The sequence below is a fragment of the Motacilla alba genome, chromosome 12 (assembly GCF_015832195.1).
Source record: "Motacilla alba alba isolate MOTALB_02 chromosome 12, Motacilla_alba_V1.0_pri, whole genome shotgun sequence".
In the NCBI taxonomy this organism is placed as follows: Eukaryota; Metazoa; Chordata; class Aves; order Passeriformes; family Motacillidae; genus Motacilla; species Motacilla alba.
In genome coordinates, this window is record NC_052027.1 from 7,363,988 (window position 1) to 7,391,879 (window position 27,892).

At 43.4% G+C, this 27,892-nt stretch overlaps 1 protein-coding gene across 35 annotated transcripts in view; it reads left to right on the plus strand.

Moving 5' to 3' along the window:
- The window catches only part of CADPS (calcium dependent secretion activator), a 206,957-nt gene that overhangs the window by 122,936 nt on the left and 56,129 nt on the right, over positions 1-27,892 (plus strand). For 7 of the 35 annotated variants that reach the window (XR_005258465.1, XR_005258468.1, XR_005258475.1 and 4 more), the window contains 8 exons: positions 3,370-3,557; positions 4,623-4,778; positions 13,605-13,706; positions 14,531-14,594; positions 15,324-15,447; positions 17,838-17,906; positions 18,771-18,788; positions 25,419-25,523. Coding sequence is in view for 9 of the 35 variants with exons in the window: in XM_038149681.1 (XP_038005609.1) it covers positions 3,370-3,557; positions 13,605-13,706; positions 14,531-14,594; positions 15,324-15,447; positions 17,838-17,906; positions 18,771-18,788; positions 25,419-25,523 (670 nt within the window). In the remaining 26 variants the exon portion in view is untranslated. The remainder of the gene's footprint in view (positions 1-3,369; positions 3,558-4,622; positions 4,779-13,604; positions 13,707-14,530; positions 14,595-15,323; positions 15,448-17,837; positions 17,907-18,770; positions 18,789-25,418; positions 25,524-27,892) is intronic. The other 28 variants (XR_005258484.1, XR_005258485.1, XR_005258486.1 and 25 more) reach the window with 10 other exon arrangements.

Sequence of the window (27,892 nt, forward strand, 5' to 3'; positions counted from 1 at the left end):
GATTATGGTGTAAAAACGGAGTGCCCTCAAAAACTGCAAAGAGCTCCCCCTATTCTTGCTGTGTCTTTGTAATGTTGGTGATAGCACTGTGCTGAGTTGGCTGGAGGAGCTGTGAGCCCGTGGTAAGCCTGCTCTGTCCACTGTGTGCCACTGGGCAATTCTTACTCCCTACAGGACAGTCCGTGCAAGGTCCCACAGAGTTTTGCCTCGTCACACCTCTTGTTGTTTTCAAACGTGGATGTGGAGGTGCCAGGGAAGAGTTATCCTGGCACAGAGGATAAGTCAGCATTGCTTCCTTTCTGTGGAACCAGGTTAAACAACACTATTGTGAGCCCAGTCGCGGGCTGAGCCAGGCATCCCTAGGAAAACAAACAGCCTGGCTGACTCATCCCAGCCATGGCACAAGTGATGTTTACTGGCAGAGAGCTCTGTGCTGGGGAGGGGGAAGAGCACTTTCTGCAGAGCTTCCACAGGGGTCTTGCCCATCATCCACAAATTGATAATACTGTCACACTCAGAGGATTTCCTGGACTTTTGAGAAGAGTATTTAGCTGTTCCAGCTTAGTATGGACCCTACACATGTGTGGGTCTTCATTCTTTTCACTTGGATGTGTGTGTTGTTTCTGAAACTGCCCTCCAACTCTTCCCAAGACTTCCCTACTCACTGCCAGCATCCAGCTCACACAGCCATCTCTCTGCTGAAGCTGTATTGCCCATGATGTATCAGCATTTATATAGTTTGTATTATACAGCACAGCACGTACCGCGGGAAGGTCTTCAGAGTACCCAGCCTAACTGAGATGTTGTGAGGGAGTCAGGTTAAGAGATCCATGAAGCAGGCCACCAAGATTAAATTCTCTTCTAGTTCCTATGAGAAATGGGAAAATTCAGCTTCTGAAATGTGTAATATCCCTCACAAACTCTGGTTTTCTCAAAAGTCGCATTTGCCTTTAGACAGCTGGCCTATGTATCACCAGCCCTGACCAAACCTTGCTTTTCCCAGCTCCAAAGCTCCCCTGGCATTCCCTGCTGGTGCCTGGGACGTGTCTCTGTATCAGAGAAGAGCACAGTTAGTGGAGCTCCTTGTGCTCTGTGCCCTTTCTCCATTGTCCCTTCCAGGTTTCCTCATGTCATTGGAGACAATCTGGGAGGCCACGCTGAGCTGCACCTATCTGCACTGGGGACAGACACCCCATGTGTCATCGCTGGCAGCTGCGTTTGCCAGGCTGGCTGGGGGTCAGCTTGTTGGGCCAGGCAAATCTTCATCAAAAGCCAGGATCTTCCTGAAGATATTGGGGATCTGTTTGAGTACTGCTTTTCATCAAACCTTGGGAGTTTTTCTAGGGCTGTGGGGAGCAGCATTTACTTGCCCCATCGGATCCCCATTCAGCAGCAAGTGTTTTATTTCCTACCTCTGCCTTGCAAGGGAAGACCTCCTGGTCCTCCTGGGGCTGTGGATCTGCTGCCTGTGCTCTCATGAGGTCTGGGGCTTGTCACTGAACCTCTGATCTCTGCTCATGCTTCCCCTCATGGCACCATGGCAGCGATTATGGGTGTTTACCATCATCCCTTCTGTTCTCCTGAGAACCAGCACATCACAGACCCCAGTTCAGGGGAGCAATGTGGCATGCTCCAGATCGCTGGGTTCAGCCTCTGCTTCCTTTGCCTCAGACTCTGATACTTGACTCCAGTGAAATCAGTGCCAGCCTTCCCATCACTGTCAGTAGAGCCAAGATTTCACCCCATAGGGAGAAATGAGTTCTTTCTTTGTACTAGGTGGATATAACAATGTCAGCTGCACTTCTACCCCTATATGCAAAAGCAGAGCAATCATGGCATTTCCATATTTTTACCATGCCTGATCACCAAAGACTTACGTGAAGAGAGACGAGAGATGGTCTAAGGATGTAACAAACAGGCAACATAAAGAACTCCAGAATCAAGCATAATACCACCAACCAAAAAGCAGACAAAAATACCATCAAAAGTGGTGAAGGCAAATATACCCCTCCCAAAAAATAGCCTTCCAGAGGGCTGTCCCATCTGCATTGTTCTGTGTCTTCATTTTGAAATGTGCACTTCTAGTGATCCCAGCACTGTAGCTACTCCCTATATCTATCATTTTCCCCTCATTATTTTAATTCTTTTCTCAATCTGTTTTGGAGTTGGCCCAATAAGGATGAGCAAATCCTTCTCTATGTCTTTGAGCTCTTAATTGATATTTCTTCAACTCTTTTCAAAGCAGCTATTTTGGCATCTAGAAAAGATTTGGTGTCATCTGAGTGGTAGAAAATATATTTTAATCTTTCACAGCAGTGTTGTTTCTAAGATGTAGCATTTGGGGTAACAGATGGGGTGGCAAAGAAGTTGCCTATAGGGGCAGTGCTCTGCCTCAACTACTCTCCCGCCCGCTGCAGGAACTTTTCAATTAAACGATGAAAGATTTTGCAGCTTGATGCATTCCAGAGCTGCGTCTTAGCAATTGTTTAGCACCCAAATTTCCATGTAAATATTGACGATTTTGCAGCGTTTTGAAAAGCAGTCTACGAGATTATTCTTGTTCTCGTTAGCCCCTCTCCTGAAGGCAGAGGCACACTCCACTTCGGCTGTCCCAGCACCTCCACCAGAGCCATCCCCTTGCAGGGAAGGACGTCCTCTTTGGGAGTCTGGACGTTGCACCACAAGCCTTGTGTCACCAGCCCCTCAGGGTGGAAACAAAAAAATGGTCTAAGGTTCCTGGATGTGTAAAGGAACTCTGCTCTTCAGCAGAGCTCCCCTTGTTTCGGTGCCAAGGAGCTGGGCGATGTCAGAGCGTGTCGCCAGCAGCACACAATAAGGACAATGGGAAACGTCCCCTTCTGATACTGCAGAATTGCCTTTTTCCGTCTGCGGGGTGTTCCTACCTGCCAGATGCAAGAGAAGTCATTTTTAAGTGTAATCCTCTGCCCTCTTCCCCCAGATCAATCTTCCTGATCCTGACCAAATGTACAATCCCATCCCCAGAATGAAACTACTGTTTCACACTGTTAAAATAACCAAACCTTGTCATCTCTTAAAGGTGTTTTTTTCTTCCTTTGTATTTTTTTGCTAGGCACTGACACGAACTGGCCTAACTTTTCAGCATTTTAAATGATATTTCCCTTTAATGGTAGCATAATATGTTTTTGTTAACGGTTGCACTGAATATATGCTATGTTTGAGTGATAATGTGCAGACTGTATTGTTTGAGTGACCTCTCTCCTTTTTCCTTAATGTAGCCTTAGGTTTGTATTTCTTTTATTAGAACAGTTGACCACTACACCTCCAAATCTGATAGCCTTTGTATTTAATAACTTATATTTAAAATCAAGTCTCTTTATTTCTAAACAGGGCTGGTTTAGTCCTGGCCAGGTCTTTGTGCTAGATGAGTATTGTGCACGTAATGGAGTGAGAGGCTGTCACAGACATCTCTGCTACCTCAGAGATTTGCTAGAGCGCGCAGAAAACGGAGCTATGATTGACCCCACCTTACTTCACTACAGCTTTGCCTTTTGTGCATCACATGTTCATGGCAACAGGTAAGGAATTCTTCTTGGCTAGCAGTGCCCTGCCAACAAGAGATGACTTTGTCAAATACAGGTTTCCTTGGATAATGCACAACAGTCCCCAATTTGTTTTCACAGTGGATGTTTGGCAGCAGCACTTCTAGTGGCATAGTCGGTTTGTTTGTTTGTTTCATGGCTTGTTTAATGTAAGCAGTAAAAATGCACATAGAGGATCCAGAAATGAAGGTTTTTAACTTACTTGCCCAGGCACTTGCTAAGATGCAGCTCTGAACAAGATACAGTTGCAGTCCCTGTGACTGTCACGGGTTGAATAAATAGCAGTAAATGATACACTGTGCTGATTTAATTGCTGTGCGAGAGGATCTGACAAGTTGGAGCAGTGAAATTTTCAGCAGTATCAAACTTCAGTGCTCAGAAGGGCTTTAAGCCCTTGGGCACCCATGTCTCATTTAAAGACCACGTGACATCAGTTCAGAAATTGCTTAGACATAACTGGAAATTTTATCTTGCTCTGTTACAAAGCAATTTCAGTTTCAGAAGAGGACAGTTCCTTTCTCTCAAATGTGACAAACCTTTGATGGGAGGAACTGGAGCTGTGTTTTTCGCCCCTCTCCATTTATTTTGTTTACAGCTGTAGCATCTATTGCAGCTTCTTTTTCTGGTTTTTTTTTCTGTTAATTTATATTGTATACTTTGAGATATCACTTTGTATCTTACATATGTTGCTGAAGAAAGGAATGTTATAAAATAATTAGGTGTTTCCATATACCTCTGGTAAATACCACCCTGAATTACGACACGCATTGCCCAGGTTTCACATTGCAAGGCTGTCGCTTGCTTTTGCAGTTACTTTCATACATCTTGTCATGGAAACCAAGTTTTGCTTCCTTAGTTTCTTTTTTAGTTCTGACTTTCCGTTGCTCATTCGTTCTTTCTTTGCCAATTGTTGTATGATTTCAGTTGTTTCCTTTCAGCCTAATTTTCTTTCGTTTTATTTTGAGGTTTTTCATGCTTTCTTCTTATTTCTTTCACTTTTGCTGCCGGCCTTGCCCCCCACATTTCAATCATTCCCCCAAGCCAACTCATGGCAGAATTACTTGGTGGGTCACAGCCAAGTGCAGACGGTGAGGGGGGCAAAGCCTCTGCCGCTGAAACGGAGACAAAAAAGGATTCCAAAAAGGAGTCCAAAAAAAAGAAGGAGCCCAAAACCCAGCCGAATCCAGAGCCGAAAAGGTAAGCGAAAGTGTGCAGTGCACAGGAGTGTGTTGCAGAGGGCTCCTCAGTCACTGAGCACACTGGGCAGCTGCACCCCCACAGCTCAGGGAGACCTGACTCCAGCATTCGGGTCACACGCTCTCCTGCGAGCTGGATAGCATTTGGGCACTCAACTCCCACAGGGAATCAGAGACTTCGGTTTTTACGGGTGTGTTTAGAAGATGGCTCACGTGGTGTTTAGGGGATGGGACCGGCCAGTGAAAGTGGCTGCCCCGTTGCCCTCTGTCCTGGGCAGGACTCATCTCAACAGACAGCTGGTGTAGGAACAGGACTTGGATCAAAGCCCATCTGGCCCCTTAGAGAGAGGGGGTGGGATGCTCATCACAGCTACCCCATGTACCTCTGCACAGGGTCCAGCAAAGCCAGGGCTGAAGCTTTCTCTTCATCAGGGCTGGTGGCAGGAGGTATCTGATGGTATGGGCCAAGGTGACAACCTCCCATTCCCTCTCCATGGGGCTGGAGAGTTGTGAGCTCAGTAAAATGTCATGCTTTTAAGCCAGTCCCATGCTGTACAGCTGTCCAGGGCTGTGTGTGGCTGCTGCACTGTATGAGGACCTGTTGGGCACTGCCAGAAGGGCAATTTGGCCACAGATGGGCTATTCCAGTCACTCATTTCAAATATTCCAAGAAAGGAGTGAGGTGTCTTGCTGTGACTTAGTTGTCTTTAGCTGACAGTTGACTTCACATCCGAAAGCTGAAGGTTCATGTTCCTCCTTGGTCTGTGCTGTCTCTCTGTTGCCTGGGGATTGCGGAAGGCTCTGTGTGGGAGCTGCAAGGCTGCAGCATTGCACGTTCCCACCAAGGGCAGGCTCTGCTTAACACCCAACAGTTTGCTATGGAGTCTGCGGGGTGCAGCGTCTGGCTTTTGCTACCAGAAGGTCACAGTAAGGGACCACAGGAGGTCTCTGAAGAAAACGCGACTGCTTATCTTCCGTGTCTACTGTAAGCAATCTGAATATCTGAGTGGAAGAGTCACGATTTCTTTTCAGAGAGCTGTTGAGGCCACATGCATCGTGCATTTGTGAGCTGACTGGCAGAGAGCGATGGAAAGCCAGTATTTACCCATGCAGTCCTTACTGGCAGTTGGGATGTGTGTAAAGCCGTGCTCGCTTTAGCTCCGTCCCTCCCTCCCACCTGCTGTGTCCATACATTGCTCATTGCCTTATGACTGGCCCTGCTCTCCCCAGGAAACTTACAGCTCATGGCAGAGCTGAAACTTTCCATGTAAAAGTTGTCAAGGTGGCAGACCTGCCCCAGGACCCAGCACAGCTCCCAACAGAACATCTTGGAGTGGCCATGCATTGCATTGTTGTTGGGATGCACAGTGGTCTGGGAAAGACTGAGTTACGAGTCATTTTTGTGTTTGACAAAGGCTTCTTTTTCCATCCAGTCTCAAAAAGTGTTGATTTTCTTCATAAAAAAAAAGAGTTCCTTCACTTTTAGACAGTAAAAACCCCTGAATGGGTGGTTTAGCTTTCCCCAGGATGAAGTTGGCTGTCAGACAGAATATGCCACCCAGTAATGAAGGTCGAGCAGGGAGATAATTTCATGTGGCTATCAATCTCCTGTATTAGCAGCAGACAGTGATGGAGCTGAGGTGGGCTGTCTGTTTGTATCGTGTTTGCATAAGGTCAGGCAGCGAGACAACAGTCGCTCGCAGTCAGCGGGAAGTGCAGGCAGGCTGTGGATGCTGAGGACAGCCTGAAGGTCAAGGCTGACAGGATGACAGGTGTCAGTGTGGGGATGATGCCTCCTCGCCCGTCCGGCCCCCGCCTCGGCAGCGCTGCCACAGCCAGGACGGGAGCAGGAAGGCTGCTGGTGGAAATGCAGCTCCAGCTTGGGGCTGGCCCTGCAGCTGCAGCAGGTGTAGTGGTCAAAATGGGATTTTGTGGACAGTTTGGAGCCCTGTTGCCTTACATGTCAGAGTTTGGTCTCCCCTCTCCTTTGGGATCATGCATCTTATTCAGACCCCTGACATGATCTCTCCATACCAAGGTTGTAAATCACTGCTATTTGCGTGACAGCCCACATAATTTTTCTTCTAATTTCATCTTTTTCACAAGTAGAAATGGAGTTAAATGTAAATTACTTGCCCTAAGTTTCACCTCCTGAGACACCTGACTATGCAAGTGCGGGGTGAGAAAAACAGGGACTAGCAAGGGCAATATCCACATGATTTACTGTCCTCGGGTACTTGCTCTTCCCTGAGACTGAGGAACTCAGTGCTTTTTAATTGTTGTGGTCACTCATTAGTTGATAGTGGAGTTTTGTCCACTTGGTATCACAGGATGCCTTTTGCAAAGACCTGTAATTATGAAAAAAGTTATTTCTGATGTATTTATGTAGCTGACAGGTAGTAAAGGCACAGAATTATACAGACATCCAACAACACATGTCTTATGTTTATTGATGTCTCTTTGCTTTTTGTACCACCACTATGTTGCTTTTCTTTATCAATAGTCCTCCAGAGAACTAGCAAAGGCCAGAGCAGGAATGGTTTTGAAAAAACACTGTGATTTGGAATAAAATTGTGAAAGGGTTTAATGGCCACCAAGATCTTTCCCTGCCTTCTCTCTCCCTGTTTTCGCTGTCCTCATGTCGGAGGGCTGTGGCAGTACTGCCAGTGTTGACACACAGAGAAGTGATGTGTTAGAGGAGCCTCACTTCTTCCCTGTCTGCACATGGGAGAAGTATTATGGAACAGAAAGCTGAGCTCAGCTTTTTTAAGTCTAAAGTTAGTGCCTAAACCTTGAACCTTTGCCTGAACCTTAAACCTTTGCTTCTGCCCCTTGCAAAAAAGTGGCTTTCAGGAGTGGCTTTGGTTTCACTTGTGTATTTTTTTTTTTATTTAGGCATAGAATAGCATTCTTTTTAAATTTTAAAGTTAGCACCATGAAAAACTCTTTTTGTGCTTGTTGATCCCAAACTTTTAAAAATCAGACAAATATTGACCATTTGCGTGCTCAATATTAGCAGACTGAGCTTATCAAAATCAGGATGCTGGACTGAATTCCCTGCAGTCTAATAACAACCAAGTACCATAATCTTCTGCAAGTTGTTCAATGACTATTTACCTAGGGTTCAAGCAGCTACAAGTCTCTCTGTTAATTAATTTGGTATATTAGTGTCTTCCCTTTCTTCTGTAAACTGTATTTTATGGCCTCAAATTTGTTTTCAAGAAAAAGCAATTTTATTGACTAATGTTACCATGAGCTTTCATTACTGTTTTTACAACCGTAAACCCAGCAGAAATATGCTGTTGTCATAAACCTTCAGGAATTGAAAACTCTTTGTGACATACCTGCAATTTTCTCCATTGTATTGTAATTACATATCTGGTTTGTTTCACATTAAGATTTCCACACACACAGCTAGTTGAAACAAAAGAAATACAGGATTATTTTTGTCCTTTAAACAGTAGAAACACTTTATCGCCGTATCTTCATGTGGTCCCCTAGAGCTGTGTGTTGGGTTTCTCATTCAGATGCCCTGCCCTGGCTGCAGTAAGGCAGGTTCAGTCTGGCAGGGTGTGATGCCCTACCCTGTCGTGAGGCTCCGTGTCCCATCCAGCGCCGCGATCAGCCCGTGGTGACATAGCAGGTGCTCCCGCTGTCTGTCGGATGGGATGCGCTGCCTGTGCTGAAGGGCTGGCTTGCCAGCCACCAGCAGGTCATCAGCTCAGCGCAGGAGGCTGACACGATTCATCACAATGGGTGTAGGATGGCAGGGCTCAGAAACCACCCGGCGCAGTGCGTCAGGGGTGCGGATCGCGCACGAGAATCAATGAGCTGTGACTTGGCTCGGCGCTGCGGCGTGGAGGAGAGCCCAAGGAAGGGAAGGCAGGAGTTGGGAGATTAAATGGTTCCCATGCTCAGCAGCACCTCACGGGCAGCCGGGGCAGCGCCCAGGAGCGCTGAGGTGAACAAAGGGCTGCTCACCGACATTTCCCACACGGTGTGAGTCCCCAGAAGAAAGGGGAGACGGGGAAAATCAATGTTTGCTGAATACACTTTTTTCCTAGGGGTGTGGGCAGGTGGGCTCTTTCAGGTCTGGTCTGCTGGGGGAGATGTGAGAGGTAGCCGTGATCCTGCCCACATCCCAGAGCCCGTCCTCGTGCAACCGGTGGGACTGTGCAGGCAACTCCTCCTGCGAGGGATCCTGCGAAAGCCTCTCCTGACACATGCCGTCCAAGGCACTAATCATCGATGTTTACTGTATAGCTCATATGTGCTGCACCTGGCAACCAGCAAGGGAGCTGAAGGCAGCACGTGTTTTATATTTGAGTTGTTACTTAAAAAATCAAATTATTTGCATCAGTTTTTGACATTGTTTTTTTTCCCTTGGCTCTGCATGCCAGGGCTCACAGTGCGTGCAAAGATCTGTTTGCTACGTGTAAGCAATATTTTCTCCAGTTAAAAAAAAAAAAAAAAAGTGTAGACAAGTTAAACATAAAAGGTGTAAAAGATGATATGTCTTTTCATTTAGAAGCCGACGTGGTATTTCATGGAGGCTTATGTCAAAGAGATTAACGCGCTGGAGCTATAGTGTATATTTATAATTGCATACAAATGCATGCTATTGCTTCATATATTAGTCTTTGTTAAAAAATCATTTTGATATATTTGTTTTAGCAGCATAACTAGCCCTGGGGGCACCGGGTATAATTAGAAAAGGGCATGGGGGGAGGCGGGACTTGTAGAATAAAGCAGTGGCCTTAGGATCACAGGTCCTAATTATAATTTATAATTAACCCCAGAATTTGCACAAACCATCTAAGCTAAACAAGGACTATAATTTTTGCTGTTTGAATTGCAACCCTTTTTTTTTAATTTCACCACCTGCTTTGTTGATGTTGTTGTTTTTGTGGTTTAAAACTTAAAAACATGGGGGGATTAGGAAAGTGGCATTTAAAACTTTTCATATGAAATATTTACTGTGGGAATTTACTAGTTTAGAGCCAACACAGTGAATCTGCAGCAGAAGGAGTGATCTGAAACTTGTTTACTTATAATTAAAAATCTCGTTAGTTATTTTTCTTGCCTTTTTTGCCCTTCTGCTTCCCTCTCTGCCCACAGCTTCTGCCGTACACCTCAAGTACCCGTGAGCAGGAGCTATAGAGAATTGGATGGAATTGTGTCTCCATACAGATGGAGACGTTGGTGTTGTTGTCCAACTGAATTCATAGACCCAAACCCATTTTGTCCCTCATGCATTTGTATACACCATGTACATCCAAAACTTCTGTTCCACCCTTTTGCTCTCCTCTCACTTCTCGTCACTGCTTCAGAGCAATAGTGATGTGGTTGTGGATTGTGTGTGAGAACATCAGTTCCTGCAGCTTCGAGAGATGCTGCTTGCTGGTGGAGTTGATACTTCTGTACCTGAGATCAAATAGCTAGTATCAAAGCAGAGCTGGAGACCTTTACTGAAAACAAAATTGCCAGTAAACATCAGAATGAGCTGTGCAGCTTGAGCTTCTCCTGGGGATTTTTTTCAGCCTCATCAGCCATGTACCAAAATTGTCTAGAGCACAGAAGTGAATCTTAAATTACAGTGATGCTAAGCTATATACCCTTTGTGTTCTTGCAAAAGGGAAAATAAATATGTTCCCTCAGAGAGATTATATTTTCAAAGTATATTTGACTTGAATATTTAATTAGGTTTCAAAATTATCGAGCTAATAAATTAAGTGGAAGGCTTTGGGTAGTGTTTTTCCAGTTCTATCTATATCCTGCATTTGTCACTAATTAATGAGTTTCTAATGCTTCAGCTTCTGGGAAGATGAGCAACAAAGATTAACATAACTAGTAAAGCCAAAGATGTGCAACTGGGTTATAGTATTTGAAATTTGACAAAAACATCGGAAGTATTATTATTTGTGACATGGCTCAAGATGGGGGATTGTGAGGAAAGCAAAGATGACAGAACTGGTGCTAACCACTGTGACAACAACTTGAAAAGCAGCCGACATGACATCTTTCCTATCATGCTGCCGAAAATGTCAACTTTGTGAAGGACAGTGAGAAAATGGTTTGCCGAAAATCTGAAAGGTAGATTCAAGAGATGCTCATCATGTCAGATGCAATATAGTCCACAGCTGGGTGAGAAAGGGAGTCCTTGCCATGGTGATGGCTCTCGCTTGGCAGGCCCTTCCAGACATCCACACTGCTCCAAAAATGGCTACAGCTGACCTGTAGATTGTCTCAAGTTTGCATGAGACATGAGAGTGGCTTGTGCTTACACCCAGCATGGAGGGACAGGTGGCCAGAGCCACTGGCTTTGTGTCCTCCTGGCTCACAAGCAAGGGGAAGACCAAAGGATTAAGCTTTCATTGTGTGTGTGTGTGTGTGTGTGTGTTTGTATGTGTGTGTGTGATCTAAGGGCTTGGTTGGCATCCCTTCAGGTGTTGTGACTTGGTCAAAAGCCACTGACCAGTGGTTTTCTCTCCAGAACCCACCCTTTGTCTTTGTGTGGGTCAGTGATGCTTCTAGAGCTGCTGCTGCCTGGCCAGGACACACCTGATGCTGTCAGCCTGTGCTGGGTGTCCACCATGAGTTGTTAGATGGTGAGTGCTCTGAGTACAGTGAGAAGCTGAGATTCATGTGAGAGGGCTGTGACCCAGTCTGAGCTGTCAGATCCTGCCATTAAATCTCACCAGTTGAGGTTATTGACCTAGCAAAGGGTGACACAATTTTCAGACCATTTCCAGTCCTACAGCAAATCACTGCCAGGGCAGGCAGCTTTTACTCCCGCGTTTGTCAGTGCTGATACAATTAACCCAGTGACACTCTGAGCTGCTGTGGGTACAGGGCAAGGACCAAATGCCAAAAGTCAAATGAGGGCTTCAACCCTGCACCTTAATGTATGGCATTTATTGTCGTCTGCCTTGAATTATCTCTCTCTGCCTGGGAGCAAACCAGGCACTGTGAGGTGCACAGCATCACAAAAGGCATGGACATCTCTATCTGAATATTAAATATTTTATGGAACTTTGGAATAAATTATATTAAGCATGTTAAGACATTAATTTTTGTTCAATATCTAATTTGGGTTTTTTGTGGCTTGCTCATTTTTTCAAAATAACTGGTATTAATTAGTTACTAATGAGACCAGATCCATACTTCCAAAATTGTTTATGAAATGTATTCCCCAACTGAGACATTTTATCCAAGTTTCAGCCTAAATCTTTTTTCCTGTTTTTTTCCTTAATACACAACTGAATTTGGCAAATAATCAAAGAAAGATTCTGATTAAATGCTGTTTAACTTTAAATACATGCCCTGGTATTCAAGTATTTTTTCTGTGTCCATGCTGCAAGTTTTATTTAATGTATATTTAGCTTTAAAATTTTGCAGTAAATATCATCTACAGTTTGCAAGTTCCTCTTCCCAAATGTTTTAATGGTTTATTCACCTGTGTTGGAATATCAGAGTTCATATTTATGATGTTATGAGCTTAGGAAATGTAGGGTCGAGGAGAAGTGATTGCACAGATTTTATAGATTTTAATTTTTTTATAGATTTTTTTTTCTTTTTAAGTTTAGGGCCTTTGATTTTTTAAGAGGAAAATAAAGCCAACCAATTAACCCCTGACAGGAGGTTCATTAGAAGCTTTGTAATCCCTTGCCAAGTCTTTTGTAAAGCCAAACCAGTCTAGTACTGCGGATTTACGCAGCTTAAGCTGAACACTGGGGGAGGCCTTTAAGTAAGAACATTTGTTCAATTTTAAGATGTCTTACATTACCTCAAGATTGCCTGTGCCAGCAGAGTTGCCCAGGAGTACACAAATCCTTAGGCTTTGCTCTGCAGCGATGGCAGCGGAGCCAATGATTGTGTGCTTGGCCGATCCCTTCGGTGGATGGGTGGGTCAGACTCGCTCCCTCCTCTCGTCTGGGATGCTCTGCATGGCAGGTTTTGCTGTGTGGGTGTGGGGGAGAAGGAGGGGATTGGGTGGGTTGGCACCAGCAGAGGTACAGGACAGAAGAGCACAGGGATCAGGGCATTATCCAGCCCCCAGGAAGAGCCTCAGCAGGGATCGTCTGCACACTGTGCTCCGTGAACGATGAGAAATACCCCAAGGCAGCAGGACCTGGGTGTCTCACAACACACTCCTGTGCACTCCTCAAATAGAGGGGCATCAAGTAGTCTGAGAAAATTTGAGATAAATTGCATAATGTGTTCATTTTTGTAAATTAAAATTAAACTACTGAAGAGGCATTGCATTTCCAATGCAAAATGCATGTCACTCTTCAGGCACATTTCAGCAGAAAATAATGAAGATGGTTCACTTCAAGAAACCTCTATAATGGGGTGATTCAGCAGCTAGGAAAGAGTGCAGAATTTTATATTCTGTTTATATATATGTCATTGATATTCTTTTATACTGTGAATTGTGTTAAATTAGCAGCTGAATTTTCTGGAGAAATTCAGTCCCTATTTTGCCAGCAACCGGCTCAATCCTGACATAAGAGCTGGCATTGCACTCCCTGCATATACCTGTATTTTGCAGGAAATCTGCTTTTTCCTACTTCTTTAATAATGAAAATATGGGGGTGGGGGGGTGTCCACATCTGGATTATCACTGTGAGAGAGGACACTCATTTATTTGTTTATTTTTGATACTTTGGCAGCGGTGCTGCTGCAGCCACCACTCTGTCGGCATGGCACATCCTCTGTCCTGGGTCTCACAGTTGGTGAGGGTCCTTTTGGAAAGGACAGTGTGCTGTGGGATGAGGTCCCAGGGTGCTGAGGTGGAGTCTGAGTCATTGTGGCATTTGTCCTGCAGGCCTGATGGGATAGGAACTGTGACCGTGGACGAGAAAGAGCGTTTCGAAGAGATCAAGGAGCGGCTTCGGGTGCTGCTGGAGAATCAGATCACACATTTCAGGTAAAGGCACAGAGCCCAGGCTGAATGCGAGAGGAATGATTTCCTCACAGCTCCCTCCTATAAGCAGCAAAGCCAAAAGGCAGGTTTTGAATGCACACAGGAATTTTGCATAAGTGACACAGACCTACACAGGGCAGTGAAGCATGTTTATAGCTGGCGTGTGATTTTAAATATACATCCTTTAAAGGATATTTCAAACCATCTTGCTCCCATAGGCATGGGAAAGCTGTGGATTTTGTCTAAAATATAACAACAAAAAATTCCTTACCCTCTTACTTCTCTGTTCCTCTCTGCTCAGTTATAACCCATTTACCTTCTCCCTAGTATTGACAGGCAGGGCTTTCTGCAAGGATGTCACAGTATGGAAAGATACCCCACCAAAAAAAGGGATGAATGGCCCCCAGCACACTGGTCAGGTCAGGCAGGCTGTGCACATTCACACACAGGTGGGTGATGTGCATTACCTACACCCTGGTGCATTGCCAGGTCTCCAGCTGGAAATAAATGTCCTTTCCATAGGGTCTTTTTTCCCACATTTTTAGAAGAAGATGGTATGATCTCTCCAAGGAGATCTAAAAACTCTCCAGTGACACCCAGATTTAAGAAACTGCTAAAACTGTCAGCTTATTACTAACCTATATTCTCTTTTGCTGCCTTAGTCTACACCAACAAACCCTTTCAGAAAGTTACCCTATAGAAAGACTGCTCATTCCAGGCAGAGACTAGAGAATTGCTTGGACAGACTTAGGAAAGCCTGTTTATGGCTCAAGAAAGGTTTGTTCATGTGCACTTGGTCTAATGCTAAGATGATGTGCTTTTTCTAGGTACTGCTTCCCATTTGGCCGTCCAGAGGGTGCACTGAAAGCCACTCTGTCACTGCTGGAAAGGGTAAGCACAGAAATAGCAGAGAGTAGTTAAAATGACCTGATCTCATGTATCCTTCCATCTCAAAAAGCTTGAGGAGCTGTTGGCTTTGCATAGGACATGCAGTTAATGATATCTTACGCTGAAATGTGGGGCTTAGGTGAGGTTGGTGTCTCCTGCCTCAGCTGAGAGGCAGGTGTGTAGCCTGACCACTAAAGGCACAATGTTTCTGTGTCTGTGTTGTCAGATAAGGGTGAGGGGTCTGCCTGGCAAAGATCCACATCACAGACCCTTGGCAGCAATGCCTGGCTGCTGCCCGGTGAAATTCCCATCTTGAGGCAGACTTGTTCCCTCTGGATGTATAAAACCTGCTCACCATGATCCTCCTCCCCATCCCCACTCCAACATCCTTCCCACCTCTGCTAACCTACAGTATAGCCAAGTCCAGACCCAAACCCAAGTCAGTCAGTAGAGCCTGTGAAGGGCAAAACATTGCTTGGCACTGGGCAAGTTGTGATAGATCTTAATGTCTAAAATCATCACAGACTTCGGGGCATGCCATACTGTGTAAATACAGAAGGGGAATAATACAGTCCCACATCTTAGGCTGGCCAAGGTGACCTTGTAGTGAGTCCTGTGATTGTACACATGCCCTGAGAGCCACACAGCACTAGCATAGGAATGGATGTTTGTGCTGGGCTTGGAGAAAAGCAGTTCTGTGTGCCACAACAAATCAGATTTTCTTGTGTCAAGGTTCTGATGAAAGACATAGTTACTCCAGTCCCTCAAGAGGAGGTAAAAACAGTCATTCGTAAATGCTTGGAGCAAGCAGCTCTAGTCAATTATACTCGACTATCAGAGTATGCCAAAATTGAAGGTAAGGCTCTTTCTTTCTGAAATTACATTTTTTTCTTATGTTTCTAGGTGGCAACTTAGGTGGCTGGGAGCTCTTTAAAAAAAGCTCATTTGCTATTTACTCTCTTGTCGGTAAAACTGTTGTGATTCAGAATCATTTTTGTGGTGTTGGCTTCGGAAGCAGTTCAGAATGGAAGCTATGCAAATCATTTCTTTTTCTGGAAAGGAGAGAGGAAACAGTTAAAAAGAACTGTAGCTTTTTTCCTTTGATCGTTAGTGCATTTGGCCAGTGGTGTAGTATTCAGACTCACGTCGTGGTTTTAAAAAACAAATTGAAAAATACTTGGGATGTCATCTTTACAGCTGAAGGTATACTGCAGCTAATTGCTTGTGACACTTCAGGAGACAAATGAAAAATAAGAAGCTGAAAAACTGTTTAATCTATGTTTAATCATTTGTAGCCAATTTAAAATGTCTTTTTTTCTGGGTGTGTTTCATTGTCTTTGCAGTTTGCATTGCAGTCATTGATCAGTGATCCCATACTTGCATCGGATTTCTTTCTTGTCACTCTGAATCTGGCAAAGCTGATATTTTTGACCTTTTAAGTTATAAGAGAATAATAACCAGTGACCAGAGACACATGTAGCCATCAAAAAGACATTTTAAAGTTTGCTGGAGGATATGTGTTACTAAAGATGTATGATTCAGTCGTTCTTTATATGTTATCAGTTTATGTTGGTACCTTGTTGGCTGTTGTTCCCAACTTGAAACTCCCACTCAACTTTTTCCAAGTTCCCAATTACTTAAACCTGTGTGTTCCAGATGAATGGTATGTTCTGCTCTAGACTCTGGGTTTCTGTCATGTGTGATGTGAAGCTTTCTCACAGCCAAGATTATTGTTGTATGCCTATAGGACAATATTGAGAGGAGGAAAAAAAAACCCAAACTAAAACTCCCTCTGATTTGTTCTTCGTTCTTGTTTACATGAAAAATTGGGTTGTTATTATATGGCAAATTGTCCAGGTTCTGTACATGACATGTCCTCTCTTTTTCCATTTTTTTTCTGTCTAATGATGCAAATTGTGTACCAGTGGTAATGAATTCATTGTTATGCATCCAGTGAGAAACACTTAAGAATTGGGCACTAAAAGGATGTTTATCAACTCTTGACTTGGTAATGAGTGACAAAAATAGAGAAGGAACCAAGGTTTCATAAGCACTGTATTATCAGGCAATTTATGGAAGTACTCAACTTCAGAGGATACTTTAATTGGTGTATTCTGTAAAATGCAATGTTTAAATATACTTGACAAGGATGGAGAAGGACTGAGAATCAAAAACAGCTTTTCTGTTGATGGATGCTTCTACCCAGGGCTGGCTCCCTTAGGTTCTCTGTATAAATATCAGTAACTCGTTGGTAAGATTTGCTCTCTTCTTTCAGATAAATCTATGCAAAAACAAACTTTATGATCTGTAAGTAAAAATGCATTCATTTCCAAAGTAGAACAGTTAGTGTGTATTTTTCCTTTTGTGCCTCAATTCTTCTTGGTTGTGTTAATTATCTGCCCTCTCTTTTTGCACTGCGACTTTTAGGTCTGGGAATACTTTGAAGCAACAAACCTATTTTTTTCCAGCTGCCTTTTCAGAGAAATAGTTCATTCCACACTATCTGCTCTCTTCTGCTTTTCTCCTCCTTTATCTGTGATTGGCCACAGCCACTTTTTGATGCTATTTCTACAAAAGTGGTTGTAACACCAATTTCCAAGCATGCTGGGATTGTTAATTTGAACAACCCAACATCCGCCAGCTGCATGCATCAGGTTTTCTCTCATGAGCATAGTCCACTGTATATTAAAATACTTCCTAGAAGAGCAAATGACAAGTTTACCGTGATACACATTCCTGTTCACTGGACATGGCTTTGAAATCTTGCTTTTGAATGACATTTGAATAGCCACATGTAAGGCACTTTTGTCAGAAATGCAGAACCAAATCAGTGGCAGCAGTGCTTGAGGCTATGCTTATGAAGAAATACCTGTGAAAGCCTTAGATACTGAAGGCTGAAATCCTTAGTATCTCGGAGCCTTAAACCAATGAAATTCTATTTCCCTCTATTCATGATGTTTTGATCATTATATTCTTGCAAACAGTTCAGAGCAAACCTCTAGAGTCATGGTCACAGCCTCTGTTGTGACTCATGGGCATGCTGAATGGTTAATCCAGTAGATCTCAAATTTTAACCCTCCTTTTTATTTTTCTTTCTTTTTTTTTTCCTTCTTTTTATCCTGTGTGTATCCCAAAATACTCTGTGGCTTTCCTTTTAACCTGATATGAAGTTTTCCTCTGACCTATAGCCTGTAACCTCTTTACCTCTGACCTAAGCCTCTTGCATGCCCAAATCCTCTTTTATAGGGAAAAAGAGAGAAATGTATGAGCATCCTGTCTTCTGCTTGGCCTCTCAAGTGATGGATTTAACCATTCGTGAGTACCTACCACCCTCCTCTCCATGCTGTCCTCACTTTCTCTGTTCTCATTACCTCAAGAAAGTCCAGATCCAAACCAACTCACTCTCCTTGCTTCAAGTCTTTTAGCATTGGCTTGTCTGTTGCTTCTGTCTGTGAAACCCAGTGTGAGAAGTCCAGTCACTTTCTATCAGCCTAAACCAGGTTAGACAATTAACCCATCTGTTTGTGACAAATTCAGACTGTCTGTAAGTTTTTTCAGTTCTTCTTTATGTCCGTGACCTGAATGCATTTTTACTTTGCTTCTGTGTAACCCCAGTTTGTAAAGTGCTTGTCACTGGTACACAATCAAAAGGTAGCAGCTACATTGTGGAGAAGTGAGCTAGAGGTCAGATAAAGGACACTTGGAAAAAGCCATCCCTTTGCCTGCGTATAAAATCTTTACCCAATCCTGTGTATAAGATCGTATAAGGCTGTCCTTTCTCTGTACATCAGATCTTAATGTCTCCTGTCTGTTAGCTCTCAGCGAAAGGATGCACTCTACTTGCTCTCCTCCTCGATTTTTTTACTTACTCCTTTGCACCGAGCTCTGGAGGGGACACCCCGACCCTGCTGTCACTCGGAGACCCCCTCTGTGTCCTCAGAGCTCTCCCTCTCTGGTTTTCTATTTGTGCAGCGTTTTCTCTCACCTCCGTGAAAGGAGCTTCCTTTGGTAACCCCACGCTCGGGGGGGCGGGGGGCGAGACGGGGTGACTTTTCTTTTTCTCAAATGTCATATATCACGCATAACTGGGGGGCTGTGCGGTCCACTTGCTCATTAATCCTGCATATCTGTTCTTGTTTCTCTCTTTTCTCTCCTTGTTGCTTTCTCTCTTTCATATAGAGAATCAAAAGGACGCAGGTGAACAATTGTATATGCATTATAAATTGTTAGGACTGTTGAGTTATATTTTTTTGTTTTCTATTTTCATAGCTCCTTAAGATATGTACTCCTTCAGGCTGAAAATGGAGATGCATTGATACTTAAGGAGTTAATTTGTGCTGTCTACATAATCTCCTTTTCCTCCTTTCATAGAATAGAGTGTAGATTCAAAATACCCTGTAGAGATGTAGTGCCTTCTTAGGAGACAGTTGTAGAGGAGAATCTAGTCTTTGTAAAGAGAAGGTTTCTTGTTTCTCAAAGGAACTGCAGCTCATTTTGGGTGAAAAAATGTTGGTGATTTGGCCATTAATTTTCCACACCTAACAAGCACATTTATAAGTAAACTAACGTTCATTTTTGGTTTTCATACCTTCTGTTTTCTGCCCTGATGGGAGGACTGGGTTTTTCTTTATTTCTTTATTTCTATTTATTTGTTAATGTGTAACAAACAATCTGGTGGGACAGAAGTTGTGTTTGTCTCTCGTTTATAACCTGTGGTGACATGTAACAAGGCAAAGGCTCAGCTCAAGTGCACATCTCTGCAAAAGGGATGGTGGTGCTCTGCAGCCCCTCTTCTTGTTTCTGTTGTATCTCAGAGTCCTAGTTCCAAAGTCCTTGAAACTTGAACTGTTCATTTCTTTTTGTGAGTAGATTGTTCTGTTTCGTGGGGAAAAAAGAAAGGATCTGGTTGATTTCAGCTCTGTTTGCACGGGGAAATTGCTTTAGAAGAGCAGTACAAGAGGCTGGGCCAGGTTCTGGCTTCCCCAGACCTCCTCAGCTCAAATTTGGCCCATAATCTGTTGCCTCATAGTAAAATGAATTGTAAATAACAAGCAATATTTAGAAGATGGAGACTCATTTTTTCTTTCATTTATGAAAGGTGCAAATAAACAAAAGTAAATAGAACAGTCCCGATTATTACCATTAACTGTAAAAATTAGAGTGAGCACCGGCTGTTGTGCATTAAGCACAACAACTACATGGAGCATTGTGCTTGCTGCAACAACCTGTCACGTGTCTGCAGTTTAGAAGTTCAGAATGACATTCCTACAGCCCAGCTTGTTTAAAAATAACCTGTTTCTTCCCAATGCTTGGGGCAAGTGAAAGGGCACAGGGAGTTGTGGCTCTACTGCTTTGTGCCCACAAATCTCCCTTGGTTTTAAATAAAAAATTTTCAGGCAAGGTCAGCAGGACTCACTTGGAACTGGTTCCTCAGCTTAAGTGGAGTCAAAAGTGACTGGGGTTTGGCCTGACTTTTTTTTTATTTTGCCAGAAGCAAGAATAAAAATAAGATGCTGAAAACAACTTCTTAAACACACAAGTGCTACTCTTTAGTTCTCCTTTCTCCTGAGAAGTGTGTAGTCTCTTGCCTTGCATTAAACTATTGAAATAGATCATTAAACAGGAAACTGTGCTAAAAGAATTTAAAATAAATTACTTTAATTAATAATCAGACAAAGCTACAAACACTCAGATTAATAATTGTAACCTTTTAATAAATGTTTATTTAAGTAGGTCAGAAATACATAATTATTTAGAAAATAATAACTTCTCCATCCCTTATGCACAGGGATCCCATGAACACAAGTGCCACTTTGCTGGAGTTGGGTACAGGCAGCATCAGAGGTGGTGCCAGCCAAGGCAGAGTTGTCACTTTGACAATTGATTGTGTTTGGTGTAAGACTGGCGGGGGGGGTGATTCAGTTTTCAGACTGAGTAATTCTCATCTTGCAATTTAGGTTTGGTGTGTGTAAGGAGAGTGGTAGCGCTGAGTTTGTGCACAGAGATGAGCAGGGAAGGTCTCCCTGTGCTCACCTCAGTGCTTAGTGCCAGGGTGTGGGTGGCAGAGCAGTGGGACATCTCATGGAAAGTAGCTGGAGAGCAGAGGGACTTACTCAAGTCCTATTGCTCTGTCCCCAAGGCAAATTGTGCTATCCAAAAATACCAGGTTTTTGCTTGTCCAGCAGCAGCTCCATCCCCTGTGCAGGGAAGGAGTCTCCCAAGGCACCACACCTCACCATGCTGCATGGCTGGCACACGCTGTCCTCCCTGGGTGGCCTGCTGGGGAAGCTCAGCCTCACTTGAAAACACACCCAGGGGTGATGCCAGGTGGCTGTGAAGCTGGAACCCGGTCAGTTCAGGGATCAGTGCTGCCCACGGGGCACCGAGGGGCAGCTGCAGTGCCTGTACAGAGGCAGACATCTCTCAGGTGCCTGTGTCAGGCTGGGGACCTGGGTGCACCCATAGGAGAGGGACTGAGCACGGCAGCTTGGGCTGCATCAGCCCGAGCTGGCACCAGCCATGGAGCAGCATCTTGATCGTACACCCGCCCCAGCAGGCGTGGAAGGCGTCCTGCACCGAGGAAGCGGGTGCAGGAGAGCTGGGTTTCAGACTAGAGCAGCACAGCAGGTTGTTAAGAAGCAGTGGCATTTTCCAAGGCAGTCGTACTGGCCCTTGTCACAGTCCCATGCTCACTTTACGTCACTCGCCTTCCCTATTTCTGGATCTCAGCCTGGGAAGCTCTGTGCACGTATCTGTAACTCAGCTGAGGAGCTGAGCTGCCTGTCAATTGACTAGGTCCGAGGCAAGGAGCGGTCCTGTGTGATCTGTCAGCCCAACCCCTGCTGGCCAATCCCTCCAGAATTTGTGATAAATCATAAAGCTTAAAAAGAAAATAAAATTGCATCGTTTGAGTAAATAAAAATGTAAAATATATTAAAATATCAATCTTTGTATGCAGGAGTAGAGGCTGAAGTCATTAATAAATCCTATACTTCCACTCAGGCATGACTATAACCCGTACCCATGTGTGCTGAAATGCTGCTTTATTTGTTTCATTCCTTGAAGTGGCATTGGGCTGTGTTTAACAAAGAATCATTACACGGCTTTCAAGATTTCCTCTTGACTTTTCAAAGGCAGTGTCTAAAGCAGTACAAAGTTATTGCAAGAGATTCAGAAATCCAGAGATCTGCATTCTGACGTTTTCTTTCTGTGAGTCTCCTACCAACTGCGGGAGCAACTTGCTGCCTGGGGCATGAGACACAATTCAGATAGGCACAAATTCTTCACTAGGCTCAATAATCATTAGAAAATCAGGAGAGCAGTTCTCTCTTCAGTATGTTGAGGTGAGGTGAATTGGCATCTCTTTCTGAATTAAAAAAAAAAAAAATTCTATGATTTTTTTCTTTCCTTTATAATGAAACATCTTATTTTGAGAGAAAAAAATGCCATCACTGAAATCCCTTTCAGATACATGCAAGTTAATTTCATGAGTATAATAAAAGGCTGCCCTGCCTTGTCCTTGGGCTAAGTCCATTATGCTTTATAGTTGTCTTGAGAGCAGCAGCTTTTTGTATCATTTTGATGATTGGCTCACAAATGAATGCACACATAACACTTGGATGCTAAAGCCTTTGGCAAGGGTCGTATATTTTTAATTATTATGAGGAAATCATTGAATCAGTGGCTACGCTTCTAAAAAATATGAAAAGTCAATAATATTCTTCTCCCATTGCAAGTGTATTTCTTAATGTTGCTGATTTTTTAGTAACCCATGTAGCAGAAATCTTAGTGCTGAGGTAGAAATACGTAGTTTGAAAATTTTCCAGTCTGTAAAGAGTCACACACAATGAATTGTGTGCAATATCTATACCCAATGTAGCACAGATTTGCTAATATACCTGTTATTGCAGGCTGAAGCTCACTGCAAGCACAAACACAGAATTTTTCAAGTAATTTGAGCATCTGCAAGTATTTTATGTGCCAGTATCATGCAGAAGCATAAAAACCTTTAGAAGAGTTTGTCCAGGAAAGCACTTTGTCAAGCAGTAAGAATTTGCTCCTGGCTCTGATTTCAGTGACAAAGGTGTTTAAATCTTACTCCTCTGACACACATGAGCAGCAAGTACAAGAGCATTTCTGATGCTAAACTGGCTGTAGTGAGGGATCAGAGAGGAAAAGGACAGGGAAAAAAGAAAAGCCAAAGTGAAACGAAACCTGCCACACACTGCAGCTGATCACTAGCAAGTGCCATAAAACCCATCCAGCCTCACACATCTCCCTTGCTCTGAGTGGGAGCTGAGCCACCGCTGAAGGGGACCTCACATGTCATCTCTGAGACCTGGACCTAGAGAAGTGTGTGAGCTCTAGTGCCTCATAGTGCATGGCTGTCATAACCCCATTTCTGTTTAAATTAAAGAGGAAATTAGTCCTTTTCCTGAGCCAGACCTTAATCTTTTAAATTTTCTTGCAATAAAGAGAAAACAAAGAAACGCATGAGTTAGGGCTCATGGGTGTTCAGTGCTCGCAGGAATAGAGAGAACTCTTCCCCTCCTTCACCTCCAGGTGGTTCTGCAGCCATCATGCAAGAGCCTTGAATTTGGGTCTGAAAAATTAAAATGTGTGAGAAGAGCTGAATATTTGTGCAGACTGGGCCAGATCAGAATTATATCAAGAATTTGTTGCTTAGCCTGCTCCAGTGCCTAGTGGGAGCTTGTTTCCAAGAGCGGGGGGTGGTGGGGGGATGCCAGGAGCAGGATAAGGTGCTGGAGGGGTCTCTCACAGGCCCCCCAGAGAAGTGAGAGCCACCCCGGGGCACTGTGCTGACAACTGCACAGCGGGAGCCTCCTCCAAGCTGTTCTGTACGCGCTGCACCAGCGACTCGTGAAGATGCTGCTGCATCTCTTGCCTTTTCCTCCTCCTCTTTCTCTATTAATGACTTTTCCCTAGGACAGAAAACACTTGTGCTAATCAGGCCCGTTCAACACTCTGGAGTCTAGATGTCTGTGAAGCCTAGGAGCTATTTTTGGATGGGTAGCTGTTAGGGATGCAGGGGCTGGACTCCACATTTAAGGATGCTTGAGGGCTGCAGTGCTGACGTGTGCAATGGGGTGAAACTCAGATTCCTTTCACCTTGGCTTTGGCGCTCTTAGGAAGAGCTCTCTGTCTTTGACACCCCCAACTTAGCCACCCAACAGACTCCCCTGGGTGGCGAGGGGTTCCCACCCTGTGGTTGTCAGACATGGTAGGGAGGAGATGTGCAATTCCCTCTCCCCACCATCCCTTCCCAGCCAGGGACCTTGGCACAAACTGCTCTCCATAGCAATGGGCAGTAAAATACTCTTCCTACATTTGCATGTCAAGCTCAGGAGCAATCAGTGAGTAGCCAAATTGAATTCTTGCTTATGTTTTAAAGCAGAGTGAAAGTCATTAAGGCCAATGCCCAAAAAGCAGTTGTTTTTGTCACTTGAGGCTGAGAGGTTTGTTTCTGGGGACAAAGTCACCCTTGGTAAATGTTGAACAAAGATCAGGATTGCTCCAGAGATGAATGAATAGATTTGCTTTTCCTGTTGTAAGAAAACAAGGAAAAGAAAGAAAGCCAGTAGCTTGAATCTGAGAGTCTGAATTAATCATTACACAGCTTAAAAGATTAAAAATGTGTATGTGTGTGTGTGTGTGTGTGTGCGCGTGTGTGCATTGTGTGTGGTTTTATGTATGTATGTTTGTGTATCTATTCCTGTGTATGGAGAGGGGCACCAACCTAACTCACACTCCTTAATGGTTTACTCGAATATTCTTTATTATACTTTGATAAGTGTTGTAGTTCTGTGAGAAATAAAAGCAATCAGAAATCTCCTTTGCACAAGCCAACTGATTTTTTTTTCCCCCACTGGAAAATGCAAGCAAAATGGCAAGGACTTTTGGCAATAGAATGTCCAGATAAATATGCCAGATTCCTTGCAAATGGCATGATTAAAAATAGTCACAATGCTGCTAAAAACTGTTATTAAAAGGAATAGAAACTATTGTGTTAATATATTCACAGCATATAATTTATTCTCTAGGTGTATGTAAAAGGAAAGGCTATTTTCTTTGAATTTTTCCTATGCTGATATTGTAAACTATATGACAGATGGGTCAAGTCCTGATTGCAGTATTCTAACATTTGGAATAGCAAGTAACATATTTGATAGAGCTGGCAAGTTTTTATATATGATTCAACCCAGAATATAAAAGCCACTAGAATTCCAAGTTGAAAATAATTAAATGAGCTGGAAACGATCAGGAACCACACATTTTTAAGTGACAGATTTTTTTACATGTTTAAATTGCACAAGAATATTTTATAGCTCCCTTTAACCAACAGTGACGTTTAATTCTAAAATGTGTAATTGATATTTGCAAAGCAATTAATTCCTATGGCTCATTATTCTATTGCTAAACGTGCCTGAGCATTGGGGAGCTGACTTCAAGTTGTGTTTTTTAGTTCACCTTTTCTGAATTCCAGAGTTGTAGCTGAATTAACCCATCTCAGTCTCCTCGAGTGACTGCTCTAAGTGTGGTTTCATACTTGCATTGAATTTTTAGCTTTCTGATTGCACAGTGCTGTAGGACGTTCGAATCTGCTGACTTCTAGAATGTGTGCTGTCAAATGGTGTCATTACCGTGTAATACCCCCAATACCGATAAGCAAAAACCCAGCAGCTTATTCCATTTGTATTCGATCATTTCTGCTTATGTTCCTTTTGAAATCTCCATCTTTTTGTCACTGTTTATGAAGTCATTTGTCTCTTTACTTTTGGCGTCTCTCTCTCCACCATGCACCACCAGCCCGTCCGCCCAAGCCTAAGCCGCCGGCTGGGCCACCATCATCTCCTCAAACGCAGACTAACATGATAGATCATATGCTCAAAGGCATGGCCAAACAGCCGCCAAGTACTGTAATAGTCTTCCTTTCTTTTATTCAGTGCTTTTCTAGTCTAGCAGCCGCTCGTGTAGCAGTAGAAAGCTAGTCCTCATGTGCAGCTTTATACATACAAAACACCTAGTGCGACGTGGTAGGTTTTAGAGATTTAGAGGTAGCATTTATTTCAAAATGTCCACATTTTTTTGTCTAGCAATGTCTGACATATGCAACATTTTCAAATATCAACGTCAGCACAAAATAACATTGTTGTTGCATAACATTTTGCATGGAAACTATAAATATGTATGAGCTTTACATGATGTTGGATGAAATGTTTGATAAGTATATCGTATACGTTTCATGTAACTGTCAGTGCTCCAGCTATCTTAGCAGAATATTCTGATGTATAGTAACTTAACCAGGGAAATATTTAAAATAAGAAGGAAAAAAATTAAGATTGACATCTGCTGGCTGCCAAAGTTATATAAGCATCAATATTTTCTTTAAAGACAGCATCTTTGAGCAGTTGTTCTTATTAACACTTTTGTCTTTTAGTTATATTTGAGAGCAGATCAATGTTGCAAATGAGAATGGGCCTGATGCTGCACTGATCAATGGAAAAGCTTCCCCTTGGCTTTGAAGGTGCAGAAACAACCAGATCTTACTGAGGGACCTGTCTTTGGGCTCCTTTTGCAAAAGGAATTGGTTTCTACTTCTTGTAGCCATTGAGGTGCTGGATAGAATAGGACAAAGACTGAGAAGTTAACCAGGAGCTTTCCAATTTCAGTATTTGCTCAGTAAATTATATTAAAGGGAACCTGGGGTTTTTTGTTGTTGTTTGTTTGTTTCCAATGATACAAGAAACAGCAGCAAAACTAGAGAAAAAACACCCAAGACCCTTATCTGTGCCATAAATCATTAAAAGTGCAGAGTTCATTTACATGGTGCTTTACCATCCCTCAGACAAGCTGAGCCCCTACAGGGCCAGACTCCAGCTTGCTGAGCTCCTCCAAAACCCAGCCACATTTGGGACTGACCTGAAACATATGGCTTTCCTTTTCATGGGACCTGTGTAACCTGTAAACAGGTATTCAGGGAAAACCAGGGGCTGGCAAGACTTGGAGGGGGAGAATGAAGTCCTGTAAGCTCCCTGAGCCGTCAGCAAGGCAGGGATTTCTCCCTGGGTGACTCAGTCAGACAGAACAGGCCACCTTGTGCAACCTCAAGTTTCTGCCCCACCAGTAAACAAGACCAAAACGCTAGGAAAAAAAACAGGGTGTGTGGAAGGCTGGAGTGAGATGCCCTGTGAACACTTGGCCTGTTGGCATGTGGATCCCAAGGGGGCAGGTCTCCCACCCCACTCCTGCTCCAAACAACCATCACAGGGGGAGTTTGCACACCCCAGGGTAGTGAGCTGCCCTTTGATACCACCGAGAGGCCAAAATACCTATGGATGCAGAGGTATGGACTGGCTGTGTAGTGAAATGCCTCTCTTCGCCCCTGCTACTCAGGAGAGCTGGCTGGGACCCGGGTGTGAGCCAGAGACACATGTCTGTGGTCAGCTCTGTGGAAGCTGTTGTTCAGAGAAATTGTGGCTATTTTCTTTTCCTCTACATTATTTCTAGTGAAATGCTCTAAATGTTCCATAATTTTAGCACCTCATATTTTTAATGTGTTATTAATAATATAAATTATCTGGAAGAATATAATTTAGTTATTTTTTAGAGTTTTCAGAAAACACTGCAAAAGAACTCAAAATAGGTAAACACCAAGCTCCAGGATTTAAACTCTTTGGTTTGTTTTGCGGGGTTTTTGTTTTAAAGTTGTGTCTCTTTTTCCATATAAATCTTACCCATGAGTGTGGGATTTACCACTTTTCACTCCCTCCAGCATGCGTAACTCCTGACCCTTGTGGAGTTAAATCCTGGAGCAAGACAGACCTGCGAGTTTTGCTTTTAGAAGCAGGTGACATTTAAATTGCTCGAGTCTGACAATTTATTACAAGTGCAGACAGATTTGTTTGAATTGATCTTCTTAAAAGAATTTTTAAATAATATAGATATGGTTCCTATAATAGCATCATCTACATCGAAGGATACATATTGTTCATACATTAGTGGCCAGATGCTGTCTTTAGGGAATGTGATGTTCTTATTTGAGCTAATAAAGTGCCACCATAAAGCAAACCAACTCTGACAGTATTGTGAAATTTGGAGCTGGAGCACTGTATTTTCATAGTATAATAACGAATGTGGCTTTCTGGTTTGCTCAGTACTAATTATATAAGCATTTAACATATGCATGAAAAGATCTTTAAAGCTGCAGAATATTACGGAGTTTTTTTTAACCTCTAAAATAACTCACTGTTCGTCTAGCTTTTCACCCTGCCTTCCTTTTA